This window comes from Indicator indicator, chromosome 3, assembly GCF_027791375.1.
Source record: "Indicator indicator isolate 239-I01 chromosome 3, UM_Iind_1.1, whole genome shotgun sequence".
NCBI classification, from domain to species: Eukaryota; Metazoa; Chordata; class Aves; order Piciformes; family Indicatoridae; genus Indicator; species Indicator indicator.
The window spans coordinates 1,344,221-1,363,907 of record NC_072012.1 but is presented as its reverse complement, the minus strand read 5'-3'; the positions used below and the strand labels follow the sequence as shown (position 1 = coordinate 1,363,907).

Genomic DNA, 19,687 nt, shown 5'->3' with positions numbered 1-19,687 from the left:
AGTCTGTATAGTTTTACACGCCTAAGGCAGGCATTTCTGAGTCTGTGCAATTTTACATGCTTAAGGCAGGCACTTCTCAGTCTGTACAGTTTTACATGCTTAAGGCAGGCATTTCTGAGTCTGTAGAGTTTTACATGCCTAAGGCAGGCACTTCTGAGTCTGTACAGTTTTACATGCCTAAGGCAGGCATTTCTGAGTCTGTGCAGTTTTACATGCTTAAGGCAGGCACTTCTGAGTCTGTACAGTTTTACATGCTTAAGGCAGGCACTTCTGAGTCTGTAGAGTTTTACATGCCAAAGGCAGGCACTTCTGAGTCTGTACAGTTTTACATGCCTAAGGCAGGCACTTCTGAGTCTGTACAGTTTTACATGCTTAAGGCAGGCACTTCTGAGTCTGTACAGTTTTACACGCTAAGGCAGGCACTTCTGAGTCTCTGCAGTTTTACATGCCTAAGGCAGGCATTTCTGAGTCTGTACAGTTTTACATGCCTAAGGCAGGCATTTCTGAGTCTGTGCAGTTTTACATGCTTAAGGCAGGCATTTCTGAGTCTGTACAGTTTCATATGCTTAAGGCAGGCATTTCTGAGTCTGTGCAGTTTTACATGCCTAAGGCAGGCACTTCTCAGTCTGTACAGTTTTACATGCCTAAGGCAGGCACTTCTGAGTCTGTACAGTTTTACATGCCTAAGGCAGGCACTTCTGAGACAGCAGTTTTACATGATTAAGGCAGGCACTTCTGAGTCTGTACAGTTTCACATGCCTAAGGCAGGCACTTCTGAGTCTGTACAGTTTTACATGCTTAAGGCAGGCATTTCTGAGTCTGTGCAGTTTTACATGCTTAAGGCAGGCATTTCTGAGTCTGTACATTTTTACATGCTTAAGGCAGGCATTTCTGAGTCTGTGCAGTTTTACATGCTTAAGGCAGGCACTTCTGAGTCTGTGCAGTTTTACATGCTTAAGGCAGGCATTTCTGAGTCTGTGCAGTTTTACATGCCTAAGGCAGGCATTTCTGAGTCTGTACATTTTTACATGCTTAAGGCAGGCGTTTCTGAGTCTGTGCAGTTTTACATGCCGAAGGCAGGCACTTCTGAGTCTGTGCAGTTTTACATGCCTAAGGCAGGCATTTCTGAGTCTGTGCAGTTTTACATGCTTAAGGCAGGCACTTCTGAGTCTGTGCAGTTTTACATGCTTAAGGCAGGCATTTCTGAGTCTGTGCAGTTTTACACGCCTAAGGCAGGCATTTCTGAGTCTGTGCAGTTTTACATGCTTAAGGCAGGCATTTCTGAGTCTGTGCAATTTTACATGATTAAGGCAGGCACTTCTGAGTCTGTGGAGTTTTACATGCTTAAGGCAGGCATTTCTGAGTCTGTGCAGTTTTACATGCCTAAGGCAGGCATTTCTGAGTCTGTACAGTTTTACATGCTTAAGGCAGGCATTTCTGAGTCTGTGCAGTTTTAGATGCTTAAGGCAGGCACTTCTGAGTCTGTGCAGTTTTACATGCTTAAGGCAGGCATTTCTGAGTCTGTGCAGTTTTACATGCCTAAGGCAGGCATTTCTGAGTCTGTGCAGTTTTACATGCCTAAGGCAGGCATTTCTGAGTCTGTGCAGTTTCACATGCCTAAGGCAGGCATTTCTGAGTCTGTGCAGTTTTACATGCTTAAGGCAGGCATTTCTGAGTCTGTGGAGTTTTAGATGCTTAAGGCAGGCACTTCTGAGTCTGTGCAGTTTTACATGCTTAAGGCAGGCATTTCTGAGTCTGTGCAGTTTTACACGCCTAAGGCAGGCACTTCTGAGTCCGTGCAGTTTTACATGCATAAGGCAGGCACTTCTGAGTCTGTACAGTTTTACGTGCTTAAGGCAGGCATTTCTGAGTCTGCAGTTTTACATGCTTAAGGCAGGCACTTCTGAGTCTGTGCAGTTTTACATGCCTAAGGCAGGCACTTCTGAGTCTGTACAGTTTTACATGCTTAAGGCAGGCATTTCTGAGTCTGCAGTTTTACATGCTTATGGCAGGCACTTTTGAGTCTGTGCAGTTTTACATGCCTAAGGCAGGCACTTCTGAGTCTGTACAGTTTTACATGCCTAAGGCAGGCACTTCTGAGTCTGTACAGTTTCACATGCCTAAGGCAGGCACTTCTGAGTCTGTAGAGTTTTACATGCTTAAGGCAGGCATTTCTGAGTCTGTAGAGTTTTACATGCCTAAGGCAGGCATTTCTGAATCTGTGCAGTTTTACATGCTTAAGGCAGGCACTTCTGAGTCTGTACAGTTTTACATGCTTAAGGCAGGCACTTCTGAGTCTGTACAGTTTTACACGCCTAAGGCAGGCATTTCTGAGTCTGTGCAGTTTTACATGTTTAAGGCAGGCATTTCTGAGTCTGTACAGTTTCCTATGCCTAAGGCAGGCATTTCTGAGTCTGTGCAGTTTTACATGCTTAAGGCAGGCATTTCTGAGTCTGTACAGTTTCATATGCCTAAGGCAGGCATTTCTGAGTCTGGGCAGTTTTACATGCTTAAGGCAGGCACTTCTCAGTCTGTACAGTTTTACATGCCTAAGGCAGGCGCTTCTGAGTCTGTACAGTTTTACATGCGTAAGGCAGGCATTTCTGAGTCTGTACAGTTTTACATGCTTAAGGCAGTCACTTCTGAGTCTGTGCAGTTTTACATGCTTAAGGCAGGCACTTCTGAGTCTGTACAGTTTTATACGCCTAAGGCAGGCATTTATGAGTCTGTACAGTTTTACATGCTTAAGGCAGGCATTTCTGAGTCTGTGCAATTTTACATGCTTAAGGCAGGCACTTCTGAGTCTGTACAGTTTTACATGCTTAAGGCAGGCATTTCTGAGTCTGTACAGTTTTACACGCCTAAGGCAGGCATTTCTGAGTCTGTGCAGTTTTACATGCTTAAGGCAGGCATTTCTGAGTCTGTACAGTTTTACACGCCTAAGGCAGGCATTTCTGAGTCTGTGCAGTTTTACATGCTTAAGGCAGGCACTTCTCAGTCTGTACAGTTTCATATGCCTAAGGCAGGCATTTTTGAGTCTGTGCAGTTTTACATGCTTAAGGCAGGCATTTCTGAGGCTGTGCAATTTTACATGCCTAAGGCAGGCATTTCTGAGTCTGTGGAGTTTTACATGCTTAAGGCAGGCGTTTCTGAGTCTGTACAGTTTTACATGCTTAAGGCAGGCATTTCTGAGTCTCTGCAGTTTTACATGCCTAAGGCAGGCATTTCTGAGTCTGTACTGTTTTACACGCCTAAGGCAGGCACTTCTGAGTCTGTGCAGTTTTACATGCTTAAGGCAGGCACTTCTGAGTCTGTGCAGTTTTACATGCTTAAGGCAGGTATTTCTGAGTCTGTGCAGTTTTACACGCCTAAGGCAGGCATTTCTGAATCTGTGCAGTTTTACATGCTTAAGGCAGGCACTTCTGAGTCTGTACAGTTTTACATGCTTAAGGCAGGCATTTCTGAGTCTGTGCAGTTTTACATGCCTAAGGCAGGCATTTCTGAGTCTGTACAGTTTTACATGCTTAAGGCAGGCACTTCTCAGTCTGTACAGTTTTACATGCCTAAGGCAGGCATTTCTGAGTCTGTACAGTTTTACATGCTTAAGGCAGGCATTTCTGAGTCTGTGCAGTTTTACATGCTTAAGGCAGGCATTTCTGAGTCTGTACAGTTTTACATGCCTAAGGCAGGCACTTCTGAGTCTGTACAGTTTTACATGCCCAAGGCAGGCATTTCTGAGTCTGTACAGTTTTACACGCCTAAGGCAGGCATTTCTGAGTCTGTGCAGTTTTACATGTTTAAGGCAGGCTTTTTGCATAGAACAACTATTCGGAGCTACAAGTGCTTTGAGAGGGCTTCACTGCTCATCACTCTGAGCTCTCTCGAATCTCTGAGTGACTCCTGAGTTAAGACGTATGAAATCACTTTCTGGCACATTTCAATGTTTGAGTCAGATAGGGGAAAAGCAGCAATTCAGAGGTTGTTAATTTGTTTTTTTTTTTTTTTTTAATCTCCTTTATTAACTTCCCACTAGGTCTCATTTTGGAAAATGGAACTTGTATCTCTGTGTCGAATTGCCCCTGCATGTATCACGGAACTGCCTTCCCTGTAGGCTCAAAAATTGAACAAGAATGTAGCAACTGGTATGTGTTAACCTCATGTATGTGTTTCTCTGTGGCTGCTGCTCATAGTTTAACAGGATAATCACACTTTAGTTTTCAAGAACAGCTACTAGCTATGTATTACAGTCTGGGCCCTGTGTATCATGAAAATATGCAGGCTGTTCCATGGAAAGGCTGAATTCAAGACCTATTAATTAGCCTAAAATTGGCTCTTTTTGTTAAAGATCAGAATCATGAATTTCTGTAAGATTTTTGATTGGTTGGTTGGTTGAATTTATTATTTATTTTTCCTTTTCAGTATTTGTACTGGTGGCATTTGGAATTGTACTGATCACGACTGCCCAGGTATCTGTGTTTCAGTATTCTTCTATTTGCTCAGTGAACATAAGGGCTAAACTTTTCAGAAGACAAGAGGACAAATAGGTTCCAAGGGCTTGGGAAGACTAAATAGGTGGATGTTGAGAGTAGCAGTGGTCCAGCTGCTAACAGTGAAGCTGTTAACTGCCTGACCACCTGACTTAGCTCACCTTTTCCCCTTTGTTCCCCCATCTCAGTGTGTTACATCCACTTCTTGTTTTATATCTTCTATTCATGCCCTGTGTTCTTACTTCTACTCATCTTACCTTTCCCCCTTTGCTCCCCCAACTCAGTGTGCTACATCCACTTCTTGTTTTATATCTTCTTTTCATGCCCTGTGTTCTTATTTCTACTGCCTGCACAGTACCTAGGCCAGGACTAAGGATCTCCTCAGTTCTAGGTGCAACTATAATGAAAAACCTCACTCTGGTACTCAGGTGCTGGATTTTCTCCCTGCTGGCAGCAGTTCATGTATGGATAATGATTCTTACCTTTAAAGATAGTCTGAAATGAGTTACCCAGAAGAACATGCAGTAGCTGGGTAGTGAAACTCCCTTGACAATTCTGTATCTTAGACAAGATTGTGTTATGAAACTTGTGGGAAAAAGAATTTTTTACATACTAAGGAGCCCTCTCTGAATAAGATATAAACAAGGCTAAAGAGTTTCTAAGCAAGGCTTGGTGAGGCAGACCTGTAGTGTAAACCAGCTGATACTTTGAACCACTACATATGCCTTGTGTGTGTTGTATGTGCATGTGGAGGGTTAATTAGGACCAGCCTAGTCTTGTCCTAGAGACCAAATGCCTGTTAGTAGAGGGAGCAGGTTGGATGTGCTCCCATGGAGCACCTCCTGCAGCAGTTTGCAGCCAAAGTGAACCTAGTTCACGTGCTTTGACACTTCCCCATGGTGTGAATGAAAGTGAAGTAAGTTGAGATGCACTAGGGACATGCTTCAACAGTGCACTCCTGATCTGAACTCAGAGATGAATATAAATGTGCCCTGAGGACACACACCTGCCACAGTACATAGAAGGAAGAAGAAAGAAGCTTGTCCTCTTTCACACTGTGATGCCAAAAGATGATGAGGAAGATCCTAGGAGACTTTAAAGTTGTAATAAAGCAAAAACCCTTTTGTATTTTAGAGAACTTATGAGGGAAAGGCATCTCATCTGGTAGGAACTACAGGGGGCTGCACATCAGTGTGTGCAGTATGAGAGAGCAGCTGATGGAAATAGGGAGCACAACTGATTGGATTTCCCAGTGCCATAACAACTAGGTAAAGTTAGCCTGGATGATGTGCTTAGAAATAAGGAAAAAGTTTCTTATTTGTGTCTCTTCCATCATTTACAGGTTAATGACACATTCTCACCCAAGTGACTATTCTTGTTTCTCCTTTTTCTCTCAAGCCGAGTGCTCCATCATAGGTAGCTCTCATTTCACAACATTTGATGGACGTCATTTTACCTCTCTGGGGCTTTGCCAGTACATCTTGGTCAAAGGCACTGGAAAAAACAAATTCACAATCACTTTACAGAAAGCTCCTTGTGGACAGGTAAGTCACATTTTTTGTGGAACACTCACACAAACCTGCCAGGCACGTTTGTTTCATAGGTTCTGCTGTAAACAGCTCTGTTGTGTTATACAGAAAGCATAAAGTGACACTGCTTTACTGCTGGCAGCAAGGCAGCAATTAATAGGTTTAATACACTGCTAGGTAAGTGAAAGGGGTTTTATTTTTTTTTTTCAGCTTCACATTTTCACACAGAATTCACACAGAATGGAAGGGACCTCCAAAGCTCATCCAGTCCAACTTCCCTGCCAGAGCAGGATCACCTAGAGCAGATCACACAGGAACACATCCAGGCAGGTCTTGGAATATCTCCAGAGAGGGAGACTCCACAATCTCCCATGGCAGCCTGCTTTTATTTGATACATTATAGCACATTTAATTTGTTGGAGCAATGTCTTTTAGAAAAGTATTGAGGAGACTAACCACCACACACAGTTATTTGAGAGTATTTTGGCAGGTACACAATAGTAGGCTTTACAAATAGAAGTGCTCACAAAAATTGCTTAACCAGGAGACTAGATTTAATGATGTTCTTAGTCAAATCTCAGCTCTCAGGAGAAGAGACTTTGAGGCTGTGAATTCCAGGCTGCCAAGGGCTAGGATGACTCAACTCATTAGCAGGGAGTGATGCACTGAAACTGACCTACTCCCTCTCTGGAGATATTCAAAACCTGCCTGGATGTGTTCCTGTGTGATCTGCTCTAGGTGATTCTACTTTGGCAGGGGGGGTTGGACTGGATGAGCTTTGGAGGTCCCTTCCAGCCCCTAACATTCTGTGATTCTGTGATACTATAGGACTGTCTTTTATATCCCTTCAAAAGATAGTGCCTCTTACTTTTTTTTTTTCTGAAGTACCTCCTTCTCCAGCATAGGTGTTGAGACTCCTGGTTCTGCCTGTTAGATGGCCTCAAGCATGCAATCATTGGTTAGTTATCCACTAAATCATAAGGATGCTACTGAAAATGACCCTTAGCAAAACTGTAGGCACCTTGGGAAGTTTCTGGATGAAAACACATGGATCTTGGGGGAGTATAATATGCTTGGTTTAAGATGGTTGCATGTCATCTTTTGTTCTGTGCTTAGGTTCAGAAATTCTGCCTGGATAGAAGTCTAAATGATAGATGTGAGTTAGTTTAGAAGTCACCATTTTGGATAGTCAGATATTATTAAATTATTGTATTATTAAATTGCATATTAAATTCTGGAAAAATTATATCCTTTTGATCTGCAGTCAGAGAGGAAGGTGGTGGAAGCCTCATCCCTGGGAGTTTACAAGGCCTGGCTGAATGTGGTTCTGAGCAACCTGCTGTAGTGTGAGGTGTCCCTGCCCATGGCAGGGGGGTTGGAACTGGATGATCCTTGAGGTCCTTTCCAACCCTGACAATTCTGTGATTCCATGATCTTGATTACATGTCAAGGAGAGAAGCACTTTCATGTGTGCAATAGTTTATTTCTCCTGCACTACTGCATTTAGGCTCTGGTTGCATGAACTTGATGTAGACTGTGTCAGACTCTTGCTCCAACACTGCCTAACCAAGCAATGAAGAGTACCTAGTGTAGCCATGCAACTATGGCATTTTGAACTTGATGATATCTGTCTACTTACTACTAGACTGCCATAATAGCTAAAACACATTCTCCTTGCTCTTACATGCTTATGTAACCTTTTATTGCGTTCTAGACACAATTTTGGGTGCTCCGTTTAATGCCTTGAGGGATAGTTTACAATGGATTTACCTGATAGCAGTTCTGGTATTTCCTGTCTGTTTTTTTCATAGAATTGTCAGGGTTGGAAGGGACCTCAAGGATCATCCAGTTCCAATCCCCCTGCCATGGGCAGGGACACCTCACACTCCAGCAGGTTGCTCACAGCCACATCCAGCCTGGCTGCAAAAACCTCCAGGGATGAGGCTTCCACCACCTCCCTGGGCAACCTCTTCCAGTGTCTCACCACCCTCATGGGGAAGAATTTCCTCCTAACGTCCAATCTGAATCTCCCCATTCCTAGTTTTGCTCCATTCCCCCCAGTCCTATCACTCCCTGACACCCTAAAAATTGCCTCCCCAGTTTTCTTGTAGCCCCCTTCAGATCCTGGAAGGCCACAAGAAGGTCTCCTGGGAGCCTTCTTTTCTCCAGACTGAACAACCCCAACTCTCTCAGTCTGTCTCCACAGCATAGGAGCTCCATCCCTCCTCCTGTTTGGTTGGTTCTGCTTTACATGATAATGTTAATGTCTTTGCCTTTGTCTCTGATGGTGAAATTTGTTTGTGCTTAGAACTTTGAGCACGCCTGCGTTGAGTCTGTAACGCTAGTTCTTGAAGATGATGTGAGCAAACAAGTGACTCTCACGAGACATGGTCACCTGCAAACTGCCTCTAACCAAGTGTTTAACCTTAATGGTAAGAAGTGAATGGCTGTAGTGAAGTGAAGAACTGTATCAGGATTTGTGTTCTTGCTTTTGTATGCTCCAAAGCTTTTTTAATACCACCTGTCTCTGAAAAAGGAATTTCTGCAAACATAACTTACGAAATGTGCAATCACTTGCTTTTTATAACCTTAGTAATTATTCTAGAAAGGCACTTTTCCAGCCTGTGAAATAGAGCCCTGCATTACGCCCTCATTTCTTTGCATGTCAATCTTGCAGAGTACCTAGAAAATCCTTGTGTTTAAGGAGGAGGAGGTAGGAAATGAAGGGAGGTGAAGAGAGGCTGGAAATCATCTTGATGCTGACTTTGAGGTCTAGCTTGACTAAAGGTTTTTTGGAACTAATGCCATGGAATAGAATTCATGTGTGAGATCTGTGTTTCAGTGCTACCTTAGGTTGCAATTTCAGGCAGGTTACTTCACTGTTTTGGAAAGGATTGTCAAATAAATCAGCCTCAGAAGGGTGTTATAAAATTAAGCACTGAAGTTGGAAATGCTGTTGTGTAATTTCATATCCTACAGTCATCAGTAGTAAATTCTTCCTTGGTTTTAGACTCTTTCTGTAAGGATGAACTCAGAGTTCCCCTTTCCTTCCTCAGCCTTCAGCACATCAGAGTTTAGGGAGTTTTGTGCTGGAGGTTGCAGCTATGCCTTTTCTTCATTGAATTTGCCCAGTCACAGTTCTGCTTTTGGCATTGACAGCTTCCTATGGCAATGAGTTTCACAGCTCAGTTATACTTACAACTATGTTAACAGTTCTGCTTCATGACTTCATTAATAACTTAATTGTATGTCTTTGGAATCAGAAAGCTATTCACTTTCTTGTCTCTTTCCCTAGTCTGCCACAACAGTATGTCTGTGATAGGTATTTTGTTGTCACAGTCATGACAGTTGGATGTATCTAGAAGGTCTTACCAGCTAAACACATTTCTAAGATCTCATAAGCATTTTACCTGCCTCTTCTCAGTTTTTGCACTTAGTGTGTGTGTGCATGCATGGTGGATCACACAGTATCACAGAACATTAGAGGTTGGAATAGATCTCCAGAGATCATTCAGTCCAACCCCACTGCCAAAGCAGCATCACCCAGGGTAGTCTGCACAGGAATGTATCCAGGTGGGGTTTTGAATGTGACAAGAGAAGGAGACTCCACAACCCCTCTGGGCATCCTGCTCCAGGGCTCTGGCACCCTCACTGGAAAGAAGTTTCTCCTCATGTTGAGCTGAAACCTTCTCTGGTCAAGTTTGTCTCCATTGTTCCTCAGCTTATTCCTGTGCACCACCCAAAAGAGCCTGGCCCCCTCCCCTTGACACCTACCCCTCAGCTCTTGAGAGACATTGATCAGATCCCCTCTCAGCCTTCTCTTCTCCAGACTAAACAGCCCCAGGGCTCTCAGTCTCTCTTCACAGGGGAGATGCTCAAGTCCCCTAAGCATCCTCCTGGCTCTCCCTTGGACTCTCTCCAGCAGGTCTCTGTCTCTCTTGACCTGGGGAGCCCCAAACTGGACACAGGATTGCAGGTGTGGTCTGAGCAGGGCAGAGTAAAGGGGGAGAAGAACTTCCCTATCCCTGCTGGCCACAGTTTTGTTGATGCACCCCAGGATCCCATTGGTTCTCTTGGCCATAAGGGCACATTGCTGTCCCATGCAGAACTTGTCACGGATGCTTGCCAAGAAGATAGGTCTGCTCTAAGGCTTTAAGCCTGCAGCTGCAAGTAGCCCAACAATGTGTAGCAAGATGAATGCTGTGAGTGTGAAATTTCCATTTTCTCACATAAAGAATTTTCTAGGAAGGAAGGCTGGGAATTTGATAGGGTCGTAGTTCACATACAGTCTAAGGAAGGAGCTGTACTGGTGTCTTATCAACACTAGTAAATGATACACTTTGCAGACAACTGTTAATTAATCTTATCACATCCCTGATGACTAAGAAACAAGGGGTTTCTTGTCTTGTCTTCTCATTGCCAGAGGCATGCTGTCGCATTGCTTTCTTCTAAACCAAAGAAATACAAGAGAGGTTTCTGGATAGCTCACAGGTAGAGAAAGATGAGAGAGTCAGCTACTGCTGACAGTAGTTACAATTCCTGATTTGTATTGTTAATGAATAAGATATGTAGACTCATAAGGTCAGATGGAGAATGGGTGAGGGTTTTTTTGGCTGCAGTTGAGGTTGTGCATAGTTTGTCCTCTTATTTCTGAGTTTTCAAAATCTGTTTTCCAGTGGAGCAAACCAATATAATTTGGAAGTTGGATACCAGTGACTTTGTTTTTCTTTTTGTTTTGCTATGTGCAGGGGCCATTGAAATTCAGAACATATCTTCTTTCTTTGTTCAATTGAAGACTAGTTTTGGTTTGAAGATATTGTTTGCTAAAGATGGAGAGAGGATCTATGTTCAAGTTGATGTCAGCTGGAAGAGAAGGACGTTAGGATTATGTGGAACTTACAATGGGAATTTAAGAGACGATTTTCTGTGAGTACATTTAGGTTGTGTTCAGCAATGAGTGAGAAGTTTTGTTGAATGCAGTTGTCTCCTAATTTCTCTTCCATTAACATGTTCATACTTTATTAAACAAACCAACATAAAATGTTGTAACAGTGTGAGAGCTGAAATCCTTATCCCACACTGACAATAACCAGGCTAGCTCAGTCTGGAAGCAAATGCAAGCTGTATTTACAAGCAAATCTACAATCTATGATGAAATGCAATGAATCTGTACAAACAGACACTATTCACAACAGTTACAAATAGGTACAATCAACAGAAAAGCACAACCAAACCCCCTTTGCTTCCCCCAAGGGGCCTTCCCCAAAGGGCCTCCCAGCCAGCCAGAAGGACTCCCCCCAGACACCCCTGGCAGAAGGCAGAGAGTCAAGAAGCAGAGAGGCTGTTAGACTTAGCTTGTCAAGGTCAGTGTCTTATCTTCAGCCAGAAAGGAAGAAGCAGACAGAAGCCCAACAAGCAAGCTGAGACTGCCCAACTCCCCAACCTTGTTTTGAGTAGAGATTCTTAAACATTTCTTTCTCCCCAATGGAAGTGTTTAGAACAATCATTATTTTGCTTCCTTGCACCCAACTGTGACTTATTTACATTCCTTCACTTTCTCTGCTTGAACTTTGTGAAGAAAAAATAAAAAGACAGTCTCAAAACCGTCACAAATGTCTTCATTGAAATGTTGGTCACTTTTTAGCTGAGTCATTCCAAGATGTTTAGCTAAGCAATTCTTGACAGCTACCATATTGTTTGTAGAGATACTGGATGATGATAATCCTTGAATGCCCTTTTTCCCCCCTCACTGCTGCTGCATTTTCATTGGAGCAAATACATGAGAACTGATAAAAAGAATGGATGAAATACTGGTATCATCCTCAACTGATTAATACTTACTACTGCTTGTATTTTTTTTTTGTCCCCATCAAGTTTTAATAGGAAAAAAAAAAGTAATTCTAAACCACAGGAATAGTTGAATTAGAAGGGTACACTTCCCTTGTTTTTCATTTAATTTCCTCCAAAGCTCCTCAAATTACAGCATCACAAAACTTTGCTGCCAATAACAAATGCTTTTGAAATACTTGGTGAAAACCGGCATTAAACAGCTCCCCTCTGGAAAAATAAATTGGCTAGCAGATCAAACTTCTGACATCTCAGTGAATGTATGGACTTGAATAAAGGCCAAATTTTTCTCTCATTAATTCCTTCCTCCAGTAATACCTTCTCCAGTTGATTTCAGAATACTTGAATTAAGCATAAGTGAGGGCATACTTTGAATGTAAGAATATTTTTTAGTAAAATACTAGGAACAAGCCTTTTCTTCCTTTCACAGATAGAAATTCTTTTGCAACACTGAATGTTCAATGTGAGTGAGCAGCTAAGGCTTTTTGATGTTCTCCTGTCCTCATCCATATGATCCATAAGGTCAGCAGGATGCTTGCAGTGCTCTTTGTTTTTCCTTTTCAGCTCTCCAGCAGGGATGATAGAAGGGACCCCACAACTTCATGCCAATGCATGGAAGGTTTCTTCAGCTTGTTCTGTGCCTATTAATATTCCTGTGGTTGATCCCTGCAACATTAATCAGCAAAATGGTATGTTCCCACATGGGAGTCTGGAATTATCTATGTCTTATTCCTATGGGACATGTTTTATTTTCTCTGTGAATGACTTGCACATACATGCATTCCAGCTTCAGTTGTAGATGGGGACTCCTTCTTTCCCTTTTCTTTCTTTTGTTTTTCCCTTCCCATACATTTAGCATGTAAAATGAAGCAAGCCCTTTGCAAATACAAGCTAGTTGATAATTAAATGCTAAGTGCACTGGCCAGGAGTCCTCAATTCTGCTGTCTAACAGACAAGCAGAGTGCTAGGCAGAATACAATCTGGAGCCCTGTAAATTAGACCAGTCAGGAGGACTGCTGGGATGCATGTTTATAGATTGACAAAGTGCAGGAGAGGGTGTCTTGCTGAGCCAAGGTTCAGATCAAAAGGTCTGTCTCTGGTGTCTCCACTCTTGTGGCAGTAAATGTTTCCTTATCCTCCATCTATGCTTTCTGACGCAAACTGATGCAATCAGTCTGAGCTCTGTGGCTTTGCTTGAATTCCTGAGTCAAGAGATTCAGTTTGGTCTGGTTGACATGCTCATGTCTTGCATTGAACTTTCACTGTCTCCTACTTGCCATGCTGTTGTTCTTTTCAATTAATGAAGACAATAGGCAGACAGTAGATGCCAGTTCTGACAGAATTTAGTCTAATGTTTTCAATGTTTCCAACGTAAGGTCTTGCTAAGGATGTGGGATCTGGCCATATTTAGAGCTGTGGGATCAAGCCTAGAATAACCATAAACCTTTAAAAATCTGGGACATTCTAAGAGGAAGAGAAGACTGAAAGGGGATCTGATCAATGTCTATAAATACCTGAGGGGTGGGTGTCAAGTGGAGGGGGCCAGGCTCTTTTGGGTGGTGCACAGGAATAAGCCAAGGAACAATGGGTTCAAACTTGAACAGAGAAGATTTCAGCTCAACATGAGGAGAAACTTTACAGTGAGGGTGCCAGAGCCCTGGAGCAGGCTGCCCAGGGGGTTTGTGGAGTCTCCTTCTCTGGAGACTTTCCAAACCCGACCTGGATGCATTCCTGTGGAGACTATCCTAGGTGATCCTGCTTTGGTAGGGGGGTTGGACCTGATGATCTGTTGAGGTCCCTTCCAACCTCTGATATACTGTGAGACAATGAAGACTTTTTATGCCTTCAGCATTGACTGTATTCTGAAGCAGTACAGCTCATCCAAGTTAGCTTTCTCCAAGATATTTATCACCTTGCCTTCAGTTCTGTGCTTCCTCAGTGAAGGTGGAGTTTGACATAAATGTAGGCTGCTTAGCAGAGGAGGATGGACTAAATGACCCTCCAAGGTCCCTTCCAACCTGATTTTTCCTCTGATCTTGTAATCATAACTGGAAAAAGCAGTTTCTGAGTCCTGCCCCACACTGTAACCTGTTCAGAGCTAGTACAAATATTTTTCCAGGTCTGTGATCTTAATCTGCTGAAACTGAAAAAGAAATGTTTGCTCCTTTGTCTACTTCTTTTGCCATTTTTCTTTTCAACCAAGTTTACTCCTCCCATCTAGTTTACTGAGAGACTCTAGAAATCCTTGTGTCAGTGTGTGTGTGTGTGGGAGGATGAAGGCTAGGGGCACTCTTTTATCAGCACAACTGGCTGAAATATGATCCACACTATGGTGTTCCTGAGATATTTCACTGCTTGTGGTGGTAGTACATGGCAATGGTAGGAGGAGGGTCTGTTGGTGCTAGAAGGCCAAGCTGGGACTTGCATGCCCTTGAACTCTAGTTTATAATGCTTCCTGCCTCCACAGGCCATTGCTGATTTCAAATACTTTGAGGCACTTAGTGCCATGGTCTGGTTGATTGGGTAGGACTGGGTGATAGGTTGGACTGGATGATCTTGGAGGTCTCTTCCAACCTGCTTGATTCTATGATTCTCTGAAACCTGATTTCAAACCTGAATGAAACATCAAGTAGGAAAATACCTGTTCCAAGCCTTGGAGGACTCTTCCAACTAACTCTTTTGAAATACATTACCTGTTTTGAACTTTATTTAACCATTTAAGTTTCCTGTACTACTAGAGGAAGGCATAGCTGATTCTGTATAGTAACTCTTATCCAGAGTGGAAATCATTGTGGAGTTGCTTGCAATGTCAGTTTTAAACCACAGAACTTTGCATTGTATGCAAGCTTTTGTTGCACACTGCCTCTGTTTGCTTTTAACGGTCTGTGATACTCAACTAAGAGTTGTATGAAAATGGAACTGGCTACAACAGTGTCACCTCCTCTTAGCTGGCTATGCCTCTCACTGTGATGTCATCAGTCAAGAAGTTTTTGCTCCCTGCCATGCCTACATCAGCCCAGGATTATACTACCAGCTGTGCCGCTTCGATGCATGCCAGTGTGGAAGCAGCTGCTTGTGCAACGCCTTGGCACACTATGCTTATGTCTGTGGCAAGCACGGGGTCCTGGTTGACTTCAGGTCTCAGGTGTCATACTGTGGTGAGTCACCTTTGCAAAATGCAGTGTCTTGTAGAAATGTGTCAACTTCACAAAACAGAAGGAAGCTGATAGCCCTTATGTCAGGTATCTGAGTCGGGGAGCTCAAGCTGCCTCACAGCAGGTGCCTGTCCCTTTACATTTCCCACAGGCAGCATTTACATTTCTGACTTCTCTGGAGACTTTCAAAACCTACCTGGATGTGTTCCTGTGTGGCCTGCCCTAGGTGATCCTGATTTGGCAGGGGGGGGGTTGGGCTTGATTATCTCTGGAGGTCACTTCCAACCCTTAACATTTTGTGATTCTGTGACTTTGCATCCTGAAGTTGTATGGAAGACTTTGTTAGGCTACAGTAATTAAAGAAATATATTGAGTTGCTTGAATGTGTCCAGAGAAGGGCAACAAGGCTGGGGAGGGGTCTGGAGAGCAAGGCTGTGTCCAGTTCTAGGCCCCTCAATTCAAGAGAGATGTTGAGGTACTGGAAGGTGTCCAGAGAAGGGCAACAAAGCTGGGGAGGGGTCTGGAGCACAGCCCTGTGAGGAGAGGCTGAGGGAGCTGGGGGTGTTGAGCCTGGAGAAGAGGAAGCTCAAGGGAGACCTTATTGCCATCTACAACTGTATGAAGGGAGGCTGTAGCCAGGTGAGGGTTGTTCTCTTCATCCAGGCAACCAGAGACAGAATGAGAGGACACAGTCTCAAGCTGTGCCAGGGGAGGTTTGGGCTAGATGTGAGGAAGAAATTCTTCACAGAGAGAATCACAGAATTAATCAGGTTAGAAAAGACCTCCCAGATTATCAAGTTCAACCTATCACCCAACACCATCTAATCAACTGACCCATGGCACTAAGTGCCTCATCCAGGCTGTTTTTAAACACTTCCATGGATGGTGACTCCACCACCTCCCTGGGCAGCTCATCCCAATGGCAAATCTCTCTGTCTGGGAAGAATTTCTTCCTCACATCCAGCCCAAACCCCCCCTGGCACTGCTTGAGATTGTGTCCTCTCCTCCTGTCAGTGGTTGCCTGGGAGAAGAGCCCAACCCCCACCTGGCTACAACCTCCCTTCAGGGAGTTGTAGACAGCAATGAGGTCTCCCCTGAGCCTCCTCTTCTCCAGGCTCAACACCCCCAGCTCCCTCAGCCTCTCCTCACAGGGCTGTGCTCCAGACCCCTCACCAGCTTTGTTGCCCTTCTCTGGACAAGTTCCAGCAACTCAACAGTTTTCTTGAACTGAGGGCCCAGAACTGGATGCTTTGTTTTTTATTTTCCACATTGTAAGAGTTTGTTGTTCTCCTTTCTTTCTCCCTCTCTCTCCTCCAGCTGTGATGTGTCACAGTGGTATGATTTATCACCAGTGCTCTTCTTTTTGTAAACACTCCTGTTCCTCACGTTCTATGGCAAATATCTGTGGAGATGACTGTGCAGAAGGATGTAATTGTCCTGATGGGAAATACTTTGAAGAGTCAGTCAACTTTTGTGTATCAATGTAAGTAATCAGAAAATAAAGAGTGTGTGTAGACACATTTACTCTTTACAGCAATATTTAAAGTAGTTTTTCTCCTCTTTCCCTCAAGATGTAGACTTCTGGCAGGCAATATGTGAATATTTCATATTCTTTATACTAATCAATCTGCTGCTGTGTAGACAGTCATCTACTACACCACACTGCTTTAGAGAAGGGTGATGAAAGTTTTCTAATCCATTGGAAACCATTTTCACATGGAAATCTTGGGTTTAACACCTGAGAAAAAAATGAGAGAGAATTTAAGTAGTACTATAATTCATAAAGTCATGGAGAAAGCAGCTAGGAGTGCCCTTTCTTCTGTCTCACAATGCAAATCCCTTCAGTTACATGGGAGGAATTGATCAAAGGAAGGAAATAGTTTTACAGATTACCATTATGGGGAATTACTGATTTCAGATCCTGAATGAAAAACTGGAATGAGCATTTATACAAATGTCAAAATTACAGAGAGTTATTGCTGTTTACTGTGGTATGTATGTGGGAAAGGCCAGTAATGTTCATCCTGTAGGGACAAAGATTGTTTCAAAGCACTGAAGAGTGTGAGGTCACTTGGTATTCCCATATTTTTGCATGGTTCCTCAGGAATTCTGTTGCTCTATCTATCCCACTAGGCTCTTACCACAGACAGAGGTAATGATTCTTGCTGTGGTAATGCCTCTGTCCTGTGATTCTGACAGTACTTTGAAAAGGAACTATGTGTTGCCATAACTGGGAAGAAAAGCTCCTTTCTATAACACTGATGCACAGAAACAGCAAATAAATAGCATGGACCTTGAGGAGAGTGCTGGCTTTGGTGAGGACTGCAGGAGTTTTGTCACTGACTTCAATACAGATTGTCATCCTTTGAATGTTGCCTTTAGAAGTATATTGTAATTGTAAAGGTTGAGTTAATGAATTATATGAGAGGCTTATCATAACAGCTTTATAAATGGATTGCCCTAACATCCCATTTCATCTTGCTTTTGTATCTACATGCATGAATATTCTTTTAACAGATCTGCCTGTCATTGTCTTTACAAGGGCAAAGCCCTCCAGCCTGGAGAAATCCTCCTCACGCCAACAGGCTCCTGGTAGGTTTGAGCACCAAGAGGTTTTCTTTCTCATGTCATGTATCAGAGAATCACAGAATTGTCAGGGTTGGAAGGGACCTCAAGGATCATCCAGCTCCAACCCCTCTGCCATGGGCAGGGACACCTTACATTACAGCAGGTTGCTCACAGCCACATCCAACCGCAGTCCTATCACTCCCTGACACCCTCAAAAGTCCCTCCCCAGCTTTCTTGGAGCCCCCTTCAGATACTACAAGGCCACAAGAAGGTCTCCTGGGAGCCTTCTCTTCTCCAGACTGCACAACCCCAACTCTCTCAGTCTGTCTCCAGAGCAGAGCATCTCCAGCGCTCTGCTCATCCTCGTGGCCCTTCTCTGGACACCTTCCAGCACCTCCACATCCTTCCTGTAACAGAGGCTCCAGAACTGGGTGCAGTACTCCAGGTGGGGTCTCAGCAGAGTGGTCAGAGGGGGAGAATCACCTCCTTTGACCTACTGGCCACACTTCTCTTGCTGCAGCCCAGGCTCTGCTTGGCTCTCTGGGCTGCAAGTGCTCACTGCTGGCTCCTGTTGAGCTTCTCCTCCACCAGCACCCCCAAGGCCTTTTCTTCAGGGCTGCTCTCCAGCCAGTCCCTGCCCAGCCCATAAGGGTGCCTGGGATTGTATCATGTAGTTTGGAGGCTACTCAAGAGCTGTGTGAATTCTTTCACAGAGAATAGAGGACTATTGTACTAAGTCTTTATTTTTATTACAGATTTGGGGTTTTGTTAGTAAAAGGGAGCCTGATACAAGTTGGAGTGTCTACCTGCTTATTTTAACACCAACAACAGAGACTATCTGGAAATCCACACACAGAGATTGCAGTCCTGTTCCTAGACCTGGGAGCATTATGATAGCAACATGAGGCTGGTTTTGAAAGCATAAACAACGTGATTCTATTTTGGAAAGGCTTCCAAACAAAGGCTTGCAAGGAGCTATATTTGTGTCATTTTGTGTAATTAATTCATGATGGAATTCTGACCTCACTGGAACTTGTTAATTTTACAAGAGCTGCTCTCAACCTGCTAGTTTAAGGTCAGCAAATTGAGACTTTTGTGTCAAGGTTGATTTTTGCTCAGGTTTTATCTATGACACTTGACTGGATTGAAACTTATCTTGTCGTTCCAAGAGGTGAGAGTTAGGGCTTAATTTTTCTGCTTTGCTATGCCTCTGCAGTGCTTTGCTTTTTTAACTTTTTTTCTTTTTTTACACTTTTTTTTTTTTAGGAAAAGGGGAAAGTGAGGACTAGGTTTATTGTTGCATTTCTTTCCCTGCAGTTCTGTATTTTTGTCACAAAAAGAACAAAGCTGTGTGTCCTAGTGTCTGTGCAACAATTAATTTGCATACTGTACCCTTCCATATTTACTAGGCTAATTGTTGCATTTGTTTTCCTGCAGTTCTGTATTTTTGATCACAAAAAGAACCAAGCTGTGTGTCCTAGTGTCTGTGCAACAAGAAATTTGAATCCTGTAGCCTTCCATATTTACCAAGGTTTTGTGTAACATTGCCAGCATCCTGAATCACCTGGCCCTGTGCTCCCCCAGAGGCTAGCACACCCAGCTTCTCTTTTGTTTCAGTGCTCTGGTGGGGTTGAAATTACCCCCCAACCAGTTTGGAGAAAACTACCCCCAAAATAAAATCTCCAGACCAGCTCAGTTTGGGATGGAAGCAAATGAAGCTCTATTTACAAGCAAATTACAATCTAGAAATGCAATGAATATGTCCCAAATATACAATAGATGTACAATATAGAGATATTTACAATTTATAAACAACACAGAAACTCTTCAGATCCCTCTTAATGGATCTAGGGGGACCACTCACCTTCTCCCCCACTCCCTCCCTCCTTCCTGTTACCTCACACAGGAGTCAAAACAGAGATCCCCTGGCAAGGCCATAGGAGAGAGAGACAGAAGTTGCAAGCAGAAGTGACAGAAGAAGAAAAGAGAGCAAGAACTGTTTCTGCCTCTGCCCTATATCCCATTAGCAAGCCAATGAATTCTATAAACCTTAGCATCATTTTCCTTTTGCATCCAATGGTAATTGATTTTGCTTTCAGTC

At 43.4% G+C, this 19,687-nt stretch overlaps 1 protein-coding gene across 1 annotated transcript in view; it reads left to right on the top strand.

The window, feature by feature from the left end:
• Positions 1-19,687, top strand: part of OTOGL (otogelin like) — a 180,405-nt gene that overhangs the window by 53,339 nt on the left and 107,379 nt on the right. The window contains exons 11-19 of the mRNA XM_054399714.1: positions 4,034-4,142; positions 4,420-4,466; positions 5,886-6,031; positions 8,325-8,448; positions 10,765-10,942; positions 12,428-12,552; positions 14,812-15,021; positions 16,336-16,501; positions 17,536-17,610. Of these exons, the coding sequence (XP_054255689.1) occupies positions 4,034-4,142; positions 4,420-4,466; positions 5,886-6,031; positions 8,325-8,448; positions 10,765-10,942; positions 12,428-12,552; positions 14,812-15,021; positions 16,336-16,501; positions 17,536-17,610 (1,180 nt within the window). The remainder of the gene's footprint in view (positions 1-4,033; positions 4,143-4,419; positions 4,467-5,885; positions 6,032-8,324; positions 8,449-10,764; positions 10,943-12,427; positions 12,553-14,811; positions 15,022-16,335; positions 16,502-17,535; positions 17,611-19,687) is intronic.